This window comes from Nanorana parkeri, unplaced genomic scaffold (assembly GCF_000935625.1).
Source record: "Nanorana parkeri isolate BGI_ZX_2015 unplaced genomic scaffold, ASM93562v1 scaffold63, whole genome shotgun sequence".
In the NCBI taxonomy this organism is placed as follows: domain Eukaryota; kingdom Metazoa; phylum Chordata; class Amphibia; order Anura; family Dicroglossidae; genus Nanorana; species Nanorana parkeri.
The window spans coordinates 1808832-1820953 of record NW_017306331.1 but is presented as its reverse complement, the minus strand read 5'-3'; the positions used below and the strand labels follow the sequence as shown (position 1 = coordinate 1820953).

General features: G+C 42.7%; 1 protein-coding gene across 1 annotated transcript in view; it reads right to left on the bottom strand.

Moving 5' to 3' along the window:
• Positions 1 to 12122, bottom strand: part of SRBD1 (S1 RNA binding domain 1) — a 151217-nt gene that overhangs the window by 57175 nt on the left and 81920 nt on the right. The window contains exon 17 of the mRNA XM_018576291.1: positions 5383 to 5465. Coding sequence (XP_018431793.1) covers positions 5383 to 5465 — 83 coding nt within the window. The remainder of the gene's footprint in view (positions 1 to 5382; positions 5466 to 12122) is intronic.

The window sequence follows — 12122 nt, the reverse complement described above, 5'->3', positions numbered from 1 at the left end:
CTTTTAATTTTGTCTTGGAGTAGCTATTAAATTGATTTTGTATAAATCAGGCTATGTCATGGAAAGCGGGTCAGAGACGAAACCCTAGACAATGACTGACACCGACCATTGTGTATTTATAGAGCAGATGCAGGGAAAGGTCAGATGTATTAATCATTATCTAATAAAATATGATTTGGGTTTCAAAAACAATATTTCCTACAGTTGCTAAAAACGTATGGTTGCGGCCAGAATTAGACAAGAACAAATTGAAAACAAGAAGCAAGAGCTCGCCCTTTGGAACTGGGTTTCTAGACACATACAGAGAATAAAATTAGTTTTCTATGTGCAGCACACCCGGGTGTGAAAGTTCAAATCTGCTAATATGTTCCTCCAGAAATTTAAGCAGATGTAAACCTTAACTGAATGACATTTAGGCACTAAGAAGAGAATTTATCAAAACTGGAGCAGACAAAATCTGGAGCAGCTGTGCATGGCAACCAATCACCTTCTATCTTTCATTTTCAAATCTTAACTGAATTGGTTGTCATGCACAGCTGCTCCAGATTTTGTCTGCTCCAGTTTTGATAAATTCCCCCCTGTGTCTTTTGATGCAAGTTGGACCATGCTGTTTAGAAGGGATTTTTGCTTTTAACTGAATTTTTATCTTTTGTTTGAACCCGACAAACTATCTAACTCTGTTGCATATCAGTGCTACTGATCTCCTGCAGCCGGTTCTTGTCTAAATGCACTCCAGAAATGGCTGTGTAGCATTCCTGGCAGGTTTACTGATGGTGACAACAGTGGACCTTTCCTGCAAAATGTGTGTTCTAATGGTTGCTTGTAGCCTCCATCGGAAGCCTGTGATAGGGTAATCATGGGTTCACCAGGTTCTACTTTTAATTGAAGCTGAATATCTAAAAACATTGAAATTGACTTTTGGCATTACAAAGCTACATTGAATTTGTATGTATGAACTCCGGGATGTTAAAAAAAAGTTAAACCTTGCAGCGGGGCTGCCCCCGCACTGCAAGGGTTAAGTGCTCATTTTGGTCTAGGGTCTAAAATTAAAAAAAAGATATACTCACCCATATCCTGGTCCTGCAGCAGTGACCACTCAGCTCTCTACAGCTCAGCTCCATCTGTGGAATATCCCTCTGCAACTGGAGAACTTGCACAATTGGTGGCTGACTAAATACTTTTTTGCCCCACTGTATAACACAGTCAATGGACCTGTACTGCACGTGATGACGTCAGCAGGGCTTAGACCAGGGGTCAGCAACCCGCGGCTCCGGAGCTGCATGTGGCTCTTTCATCCCTCTGCTGCGGCTCCCTGTCCAGAGGAGGAACTACTGCCGGGGCCTGAGGCTGTGGGGGGGGCCCAGTGAGGTCCGGTCCTGGGCACCCCCCTGGTGGAATATGCGGGAGTGCAGGGTCCTGGGGCCCCGCACTGCCGGCGGGCTTCTCAGCAAGGGGGCGGGTACTGTGACTCACCTCCTCTCCCGGCCGTGTTCCTAGTAACAGGAGTCGGGAGAGAAGTGTGTGTCACATGCCCCGCCCCCTGCAGTGCACACCTACTGGCTGGGTGAGATGAGGTCGCAGGGACCAGTCTAGCAGCCAAGCAGGACCAAAGATAAGGTGAGTATATTTTTTATTTCATACCCTAGATCAAAACGAGAACTTAATCCTTGCAGTGCAGGGGTAGCTGCACTGCAAGAGTGAATATTTTTTAACTGCTCGCAGTTCTTCTTTTAACTCTCAACTTTTTTAAAAATAATGTATCTAGATCAAACAAATATACAGTACATTCCCCCGCAAAGTATTTCTTTACCCAGGCACTTACAGTCATCATGTTTCAAACAGCTGACTCAAACTCTTTTAGCTCCACTTCCCTGAACTATCTGTAGAGTACAAGATGACAAGGGAGAGAGTAGTCTCTAGCAACTGTCCATCTACAAACTTGGAGAAGGGATGAGGGAGGAGTGAGGAGCAGGGGAGCTACTTGCCTTGCCGTGTCGTGTCTATGTGTTTGTGGGGACACACAACTTACTAACAAACACTAAGGGTGTCTCTATAGGACCCTGCAAGGAAAAGAAGTCACCCTAAAGCAGGTTATCAGGGCCAGTGCTCAGGGGACCAGCTGATTCTCAGGCAATGTAAACTTTTAAAAATCAAGGAGCAGCATCCATTGTAAATGATTTATCAGCATTTGAAACCTTTTGACTTTATTATAACTTTAATGGTTATATGAGATGTTAGTAAATGGGTTTAGATATAATGTACTTTAAAGGACATTTCTAATTTGTGACAGTTTTTTTTATGACTGCATCACAAAGATCCCTTCCATGTGTTTAGTATAACATTTCAGTGGTTGTAAAATAGCCACGGCTCCAAGCTCCCTCCAGTGATGGACGATAACTTCAATACAATTCAGTAAACTAAACGCGAGATTGTAGTCCATCACGGGAGTGAGCCTGGAGCGTTGGTTACTTTACAACACACACAGGGACCATGGGGAACAAAAGTAGCCACCCTCCAGAAGGAAGGACAATGTCGGCACCAATTCACAGATGATTTGAGGATCTACAGCCGAGTGATACACAAATAAGATACATTTTTGTCAATGGTTAGGGCACTTGAATGTATTTTTAAGATTTAACTCCTGAGTTAGTGTTACATTAAGAGTATAAAAAGTTGGACCACTAGTACAGCAAACATGTTTTAGAATAAACCTTAACACCAACCTCATCATAACACAAAAACCTATAATGTTACTAACCAAGGGTAAAGGAGAAAAAAATGTCTTACATTATATACTGAACAGGCCGGATTTGACAGCAAGGACTGAAATGACACCTTCCAGCCTTTATTTTCTTTTTAGCAATTCCTGTCCATCCTTCAAGCATACCCTTATGGCAAACAAATCAATATACATAGCAGCTGGCCTATGGAATCTAAAGACAGTAACAGGAACTACAATCCATTTCCTGGATTTAAAAAATAGACGCAGCAGAGCTTCACGTTCTGGCAAGATCTCAGACTTGGATGATGATCTGCCTCCTGGAGCCAAAATTACCAACATCAAGAAGGTAAGAAAAAAAGTATTCAATCCCATAGTAAAGAGTTCTACAGCCGGCGGCTCGCTTGTATGGTAACAGGCACTGCTGCCTGTTTTTAAATTTATGCAGTTTCCCGCTCGCACGCGCCGGCGTGTCTGAGCGGACGTCAGATCTAGAGAGCTCCGGGTCGGCCGTTTTTTTACTACGGCCGGCCCGGAAGTGGTTAAAAACCTGCTTCAATACCAAGATAACTTTAAGTGACACTAAACTCAGGAGTTAAATCTGAAAAATGTATTCAAGTACCTTAACTATTAACAAAAATGTATCTTATTTGTGTATCACTCAGCTGTAGGACCTCAAATCATCTCTGAATTGGTCCTGACACTGTCCTTCCTTATGTTTAGTTTACTAATTTGCACTCAAGTTATAGTCCATCACGGATGCGTGCTTGGAGTGGAAGGCAGAAGGGAAGTAAAATGGACAGTTATTTTCTGCTTTGGAATTTATTTCTATTATTTCAATTACTAAAGAATTTTACTGTGCAGTGTGTTGTCTGTTGTGCACACGCCGCCCGCCTTCCCGGCTAATCAGGAAGCCAGGTGGCGAGTCATTACACGCCACCTGGCTTCCTTAATGGGACTTCCGGTATCGGTATTGGCGAGTACCGGGAAAAAAAATATGTCTACAGTGTTTTACAGTGAATAGTCCCAGGGAGACTGAAGTAAAGTGGAAGCTTTACCATTTGCTTTCAGATTTTACCAATAAAGGGTACACAAATGTTTATTTTTTGTTTTTGTTTCCCCTCTACATTTACATGTATGCAAGCATCAAATTATCATGTTTTGTCACTGGCGTAGACTCGTGTGCAGTATAGGCTGGAAAACCAGTCCAGAGAAGAAATGAACGGGATCAAAGGAAGCAGCATTAACATGGAAATATATGGCAGTCAACATCTGTTTTATTCACAGGACATGCACATGCATACAGCGTGCACATCCATGCAGAAACCTACGTGTGGGAAGAACAGGTCCACGGGTACACGCAGCACCCGTCCTTCCCACACACAGGTCTATGTATGTCCGTGTGAATGAGGCCAAAGCCTGTGGCATGGGGAAAGCTGTATAAGAAAAGCAACTGCATAGGTTGCCTCAAAATAGTTCTCAGATCCAAACCCTCAAGCATGCAGCCTACCACAATCAAATGAAGCAAGTCAGCACAGACCAACTCATCAGTATTAGCATTAGCTGCATCCAAACATTTCAACACTGCTGTGCTTCCTAAAAAGACAGCACAGCATGTCTATATAATGAACTGTAACAAAAGGAACCTAGTGTAAAAGTATTTTTTATTATTTAAAGCGTAAGTAAACCGATTTGTTTTTGTTTTGTTTTTGCCCTAATGTGCAAGTATGCAAAGCACTGTCAGATTAATCTTCAGTCCTCAGTGTTGTCCCCCGCCGCCACTTTCTCCACTGCTAACACTTTCAGGTTTTTGGAAGTTTTTTTCGACCATTCGGTGGCCACTGATGGCATAACTCCTGTGCAGGCGCACAGGAGTTACATCCTCCGCAGCACCTGGACCATTCACACCATCTTAGAGATAGCGTTAATGAGCCGAGTATATACACGGCACGGCGCATGGATCGTACAGTGTACACCGAAATTAAAAAATTGCCGGGGGTGAGAAAGGAAGAAACTTTTGGCAGAAAATACTTTGCATGTCTCTTCTGCCAAAAATCCTTATCCTTCAGCAATGTTTTCATTTTTTTACACTTGACTTCCCATTTAAGGTAAACTCATCATGAGAACAATAATAAGAAGCAACAGTTATTGCAAAATATAAAAAAAAGTAATTATATATTTCTTTTAAATCTTTTTACTTAATATTATCCTTATGGGTTTTTGAGAGCGTATTTACTTTTTTGTTGTTGTAAAAATAAGAATTCTAAACACATATACAAACTACAACAAATAAACTTGTTTCATAGTTAGGAGAGATTTCATTTCTCTTCAGTTAATTTATTTTCCATTTTGTTAATTGATAAATATAAACTATTAACACTTATTTCTGAAAGCATTCTTACTTTACAGCATTTTATCACACCAGCCTTAGACTTTTACACAGGTACCGTATATACTCGAGTGTAAGCAGAGATTTTCAGCCCATTTTTTTGGCTGAAAAGTGCCCCCCTCGGCTTATACTCGAGTCAGAGTCAGGTGTCTTCTTACTTACCTCGCTTACCTCGCCGAACGTCGCGCCACTGCTGCTCCAGTGGGCAGCGCTCTTGCTTTGCCACCACTCAAAGAAGTTGGCTTTCAAGGAGGAAATAGTCAGCAAGCCTTACCTGGTACATCCCGACGCCAATGTGTTTAGGCTCAATTTTCACAAGCTCAGCTAATGGATCTTGTACACGTCTCGCTATGGAAACTGAAAAACAGAATGGGCAAACAAATGCGGTTTTCTGCAAAAATCAGTACTGTATAATTACAGCAGTTTGTGATTCTCCAGCTCAGACTACTACTGTCATTTGGCTGTAGAGGAGGGCATGCAAAACAGAATAATGCTTGGGATTCCCCTCCTTACTGTGCAAGAGGTTTTTTTTATGAAAATACAAGGATTGAAAAGGGGGAAAAAACGCAACTACTTTATCTTACAGAGATAGTGGAAAGTGTTACAGTCCAGTGTTTCATTTCACTTTCATATCTGGGGTGGAAATAAAATGGCTAGATTGGTTGTTATGGCAAACAGTCTATGTTTCACCTGCTCCTTTCAAAAATACAGGCGTTTTAAAGCCCATCTCTGGGCACAATACACTTATGGCAGTTCAGTAACTTGTACAGGCCCTTTGTGTAAAAACTCACATGCCATAAAAACATTTCCTCCATTTTAAGCATACCTGCGGGTGGTAGTCCAACTCCTGTTGAATTTCTGTGCCCGCTCCTGCTGTAGCGCTTCAGGTCTCCTAGACCTCAGTGCTGCAGTGGCATCTCCACCCCCTCTCCTACTGAGCAATCACAAAGCAAACAGTTCCAGGCTTCATTTTGTGATTGGCGAGGGAGAGAGGGGAACGGAGATACATCCACAGCACTGAGGTCTGAGGACATGGAGCAGGTGTCCTCTCTATTCCTCTCCTGTGTCTCCACTGGTAAGATTCATACTCTATGACAATGGTCACCGGGACAGAAAAATTATTCAAAATCCAATCTTTTACAACTGTCACCAGTAGGTGAGAGGAAATCTTCCATTGAGGACACCTGTTCTGGGTAATAGCTGCCTTGTAGAGATTTCCTCTTACTTCTTTATTGTGTCTATGAGACAGGAAGTGGAGGTAGCATTTCCCAACTGAACACAGAAAGGAAATAAATAAGTGTTTAACCTTCCCCTCCTCTACCCAAATTTTTTTTTTCCAATGGATATATTTTTAAAGAAAGTCTAGTAGTAAACACTACCTCACATAACATACATAACGTACAGTAGATACAGGATTAATTTCCCACAAAGTTCTCAGCCAGTTGAAGCTTGCTAGTAGGGAAGCACAGACACCAGTTTAGATACCAGTGCCGATACTTGGCATTTTCACGAGAGCTGCAACTGGGCTCTGGCGCTCAACCACTGTCTGTACCACTGAAATCATTAGTCTGTATTGATTTAGAAAAAGGTATCAGTAATTGGTATCTGTAAGGACAAGTATTGGTACTTGGTCTCGAAAAAATGGCATTGGTGCATAGCCAATGCTCCTTAAAACTGACAGCTGCCTAATAACTTTTACGTTTTTCTCTAGTGAAAACCCTCCATTGAAGTTTTCAAAATGTTGTGCTGCCCAGACTGCCCCCACTTATTCCTTCTTTGTCCCAGAGTACAAGGAAATGCAGCAAATGATGCAGAATGCAAGAGCAACTCTATAACAATGGAACATCCAATTGGGACTTCAAATGTGGAGATCATATACACACACTTCCCCTACTCCACCAAAATAAAACTAAACGTTTGCAGTGCATGGTTTTTAAATGTACTTGATGATTTGGCCAAAATCTGCCCTGCAGGTGGCCCTGTCGGCAGCTTTTCGTCCAACATCCTTAAATCTGAAGCAGGATATTGTTAGCCAAATAGTGACTGCAGATAATTAGTAACAGTCAATGTTCAGGAATACAATAGCCCAATAGGGGGGTTTCTCCACCCTTATTGTTTAGCGTTGATAGAGCAATCTGTTAGATTTTTTTCATGGAGCCTGTGAGCTGAATGGAGTCCTGCTAGTGTATAGCCAGCTTCAGGGGGAGCTTTGTGATCTCTATGAGAGGTAATAAATACTTGGAAGTGTTGCACTTCTACATTACTTGAATGCATCCATTTAACATGAAACATATCTGCTATATGCTAGGTTCTCTTTAAATCTTTGCTGCAAAGTTTCAGATCCATTGACAGAATATATACAGAGATGTAAAAATGATTGGTTTTCCAGTGTTTTGGAACATCTTTTTATGTTCTGGAGCTTCATACGCCTTCATATCCAATGGGAAAACACGAAATGGTGTAGGTTATGGCCATTTATATTTAGAAACATTAACAATTGCCTTCCATTGTAAAAAACACATCATTGCAAGTTCTAAAATTGCATTTGCAGATGTTCTCAACATGGGTAGTATTTAATATTTATCCTCACAGCCCTGAGGTTAGAGGGTTTCGTCTAGTACTTTATTATCTTTAAAGGGAAGCTATCATTTAGGTCAGCGGTTCTCAGAAAAATGATTCTGGGACAGCCAGTGTGGACCAATCCAAGCACTGGCGGCTGGCAAGTCTTTCCTGTAGCTCAGTACAACTGTCACATGGTCCCTTTATGTTCTCTCCTACGTCATCTCCATGACTATTGCCACAATAGTCACAGTCAAGGAGTAATAATAGCAACAAGCTCATTGTAGTAAAAGATAAAAATCAAAACGTATAAACTGTACAATTCCAGGAACAAATCGATCTCTAAACTGTTCAGGCTCATTCACACCAGGTGTGTTGAGCTGTGTTGATCAGCATTGGTCAGGCTAGGTTCACACCAGATGCAGTGTGTTCCAGCCCGATTAAGGCCAGAACGGCTGGCTCACTTTTTTGTGGGGCAGGAGGGGGCGTAGCGGGCCATTGAAGTGAATGGCACCGTAGCCACGCCCTCCGGCCGCAATGTGATCGGCTACACGGGATCGCAGGGCACATTGTGCCTGCGGTGTGGTGCGATCAAAATAGTGCTTGCAGCATTTTGATCGCACCGGACCCCAGGCACAATGGCCCGCCACGTCCACTCCTGCCCCACCAAAAAGTGAGCCGGTCGGAATGCGAGGCAGTGCGTTCTGGCCAGAATCAGGCCGGAACGCAGTGCATCTGGCGTGAACCTAGCCTCAGGGCCCGTTCACACCCAATGTAGTGCGTTCTGGTCCGCTCCGGTGCAATCAAAATAGTGCTTGCAGCATTTTGATCGTACCGGACCGCAGGCATAATGTACCTTGCGATCCCGTGCAGCCGAACGCATTGCGGCCGGAGGCCGTGGCTACGGTGCCATTCATTTCAATGGCCACCACACCCCCTCCTGCCCCACTAAAAAGTGAGCCGGCCGCAATGAGAGGCAGTGCGTTGTGGCCAGAATCGGGCCGCAACGCACTGTCACTTGTGTGAACGAGGCCTCAATGTAGGCTCAATGCAAGAACAAAGAGAAAACAGTTGTATTCAATGTGCCCTGATCACACCACACATGTGCATAGTGTGTGTTGCACAAAAACGAAGCATGTTTTCCTTTTTTTTGCAACACAATGCACAACAACATGCAACACACTGTTGTACACAGAACTGTATGAAGTGTCATTTTGTGACACTTCCATAAACTTTAAAAAAAAAAAATGTTATAATCGACTATTCACACCAAGCAACTCTGCAAATGTGCCACATTCTAAATCCCAATTTGCATTTTAGATCTACTACAGCAGCAGTAGGTTGAATTACCATCTTTGAAACATTCCAATTGTAAGATTTAATCTAGGCAAACACAGAATACTTTTGATGGTTCTTCTCTATCCAGTATTAAGGAGAAAAAAAAAAATTTTTAAGCAGGTACTGCTTGTTAATGACAAATGATGTTGGCAGCTATACAGCCACCCAGATTACTTGTAGCAGCTTGCACATGTGGTGAACACCCCACCGTGGTTTTCGGGGTCCCCTGCTCCTCTGTCTAACCCATTTGTGATAGCAATAAAGTTAAGAGAAAAAAATTAAAATGTTTTAGAAAAGCAAAAAATATAAAAACAAATAATAATAATAAAAAAATTAAAACCGACCCCATCATCTGCATGCGAATGAACACACGCATATTGGGAGAACTTGCACAATTGGTGGCTGACTAAATACTTTTTTGCCCCAATGTATGTGCATGTAAACAAGGATTGCGACACACTTTAGGGATCACTTTGAACGTTGAAGTGAAAGCAATAATTCTAGGGCCGTAGTTCGTTGTTAACTTTAAACTGATGAGCAGTAAAGGCTTTTAAAATATTTTCTATGGAAAATTTTGAGTGCCATAGTTTTTAGCCATTACACGGGTACATGCAATTTTAATGTTTGACATTCTACAGGGTCTGTGCTTTGAGAAAATATATTATTATTTGTGGGTTTAAAGTGATTTGTTATCCAAAAATTCAGATTTCAACAGGTGTGAAAAAATTTCTCTTGTTCTAAGCAGGTTAAAGTAGATGTAAATCCAGTCACTAAAATCTCATCTCACCAAAATCCGAGGGCTGCTGCTCCGCTGTTTGTTGACACTTAGTACTGCAATTCTCTCTCCTGGCCACCTGGGCCCCTATAGATGTATATATGTCTGTAACATGCAGGTGCGGCCAGCAGAGGGAGCATTGCAGCGCTGTATGTAAACAATAGCAGAACCGTGGCCATCAGATCTTGGTAAGTACAGATCTGCAGAGTGGGAGGGTGTGATTGTTTATGTCAGGGGTGAGGTAAAAAGAATAAGCGCATTTTGTTTTAATGTGCACTTATCCTTTAAAATAATACTGGATGATCCTACCATGAAGGTCCTTGTTAAGGCACTTTCTTTTACAAGGTAAAAAAGCTCCTGCATTGTCACTCTGTTACACGAGCTTCTGATGGAGACTAGAAGGAGCTGTTGAAGACACATTGGGGGAAATTTGTCAAAACTGGAGCAGACAGAATATGGAGCAGCTGTGCATGGCAACCAATCAGCATCTCTCTTCAGTTTGCTCAGGTAAGATTTGAAAATGAGATAGAAATGCTGATTGGTTGCAATGGACAACTGCTCCAGATTTTGATAAATTCCCTCCCCCCACTATGTACATGTGGGTCCATTGCTGTCACCAGCAGAAAACCTGTCCTGAGAAAAGCCATGCAGCCACCACATGAGTGCATGTAGACAGGAAGTTTGTTACAAAGTTACTGTAGAAGATCAGGAGCACTGAGATTCCACTAAAGCATGGGAAAAAATGTGAAACAGTATTTTATCTAAAATAAACGGTAACCGTTTATGATACGCAGTGTATTAGAAGACTAAAGGGCACAGTTATGAAGCAGTGTAAAGAAAACATAAAAACCCAGCGCACAGATCTAAGTGCAGTATAAAACTAGGGAGGTGAACCTCTGAGGCCCCGTTCACATGTAGCGACTTATCGCGCGATATAGCCGGCTAATGATAGTCAATGGAGCTGTCTTAGCTCCATGTCGCGCGTCGCGGTCGCAAGTCGCTTCTACAGGACCCTTTTTTCGGCGGATTTTGCGCGATTTTGCTTTTTTCTATGGAGCCCGACGGAGAAGGTCGCGCTATCCCGGCCGCTGCAAAGGTATGTCGCTACATGTGAATGGGGCCTGAAACGCAGTGCTTAGCAACGTCTGACACCTGTCGTCCAGGAAGTACTCAGAAGCTGTTGTCCCGCCTTGAGGAGCACCAGCTACAGAACTGCTCAGCCATCGGATCAGATCTGTGTCTACCAGCACAGGTGATCTGGCATCTTTCTGGACTGGACTCTGCTCTCTTCATATGCCTTCCATCCTGATAACAATCTTGGACCAGCAGCTGAGATCGGACTTCCATCTGACGTGTGACAGGAGAGATGCTTTTTGATATCCTGTAGGTGCATATCTTTTTACCTTTATTAAACAGTCCCTTCTTTTACTGCACTTAGATCTGTGCGCTGGGTTTTTATGTTTTCTTCACAGTGCTGTTACATGAATGTTTCCCTATCAACTAACTGGGCTGCAGGATCACTGCATATATCTTCTCTGGATTAACTACCAGTATAAATGGAGCTCATGGGAGTGACATTAAAGGATAATCCCCCCCGCCATGCTAGTGTCAGTACTTACCTTAAATGATGCCTCTTGATCCGATCATCATCTTCTTTACAGTAGTTTTCAGGAGTCCCTCCAGCGCTGGGGCCGGTCTCAGATCCAGCACTGACTCCTCTCTCTTAACTGGCACTTCATGTCCCACGAAGTCTGTGCTTGTGCCTGCTGCTGCATTAACTTACCCTGTGTCTCTCCTCGTCTCCCGGCCGTAGGTCTGCACTGCACATGCGCCCGCCCCATAATCCTTTGCGTCCGCCCGAGAATCTTTAGATGTTTGGACGGGAGCGCGCAGCTAGCAGTAGATAGATGCAAAAACATGCGAGGCTTACATAACCCTTTAAGACTATTAATATACAGTTCACAACCAATGGATCTAGTTGCGCAAGTTGGTGACTTCTGTTTTAAGTAATAAAGCAGTAAATGTGACGTTTACCGAACATTCGCTGCAGGAGTATCTTCCTGGTGCATGTTTGAAATGACAGTGTTGGATTCACCTGCAGTAAATGTTTGGTGAATGTCACATGTACCGCTTTTTAATGATGTACCTACATCTAATTCAGTTAAGGTTTACATCTACCTAAATGAACAGAATCATCTGACAACCTTGTAAAGCCTGCTAAATCTATCTGCAATAAACCTCAGCTCAAATCAGTACTCTAAACACTTTGAATGTCTCCTGGATTAGCAGGTCACCGGCTGCCTTTATTTGTTGCCTAACATTGTTATTGAATTCACAGATTT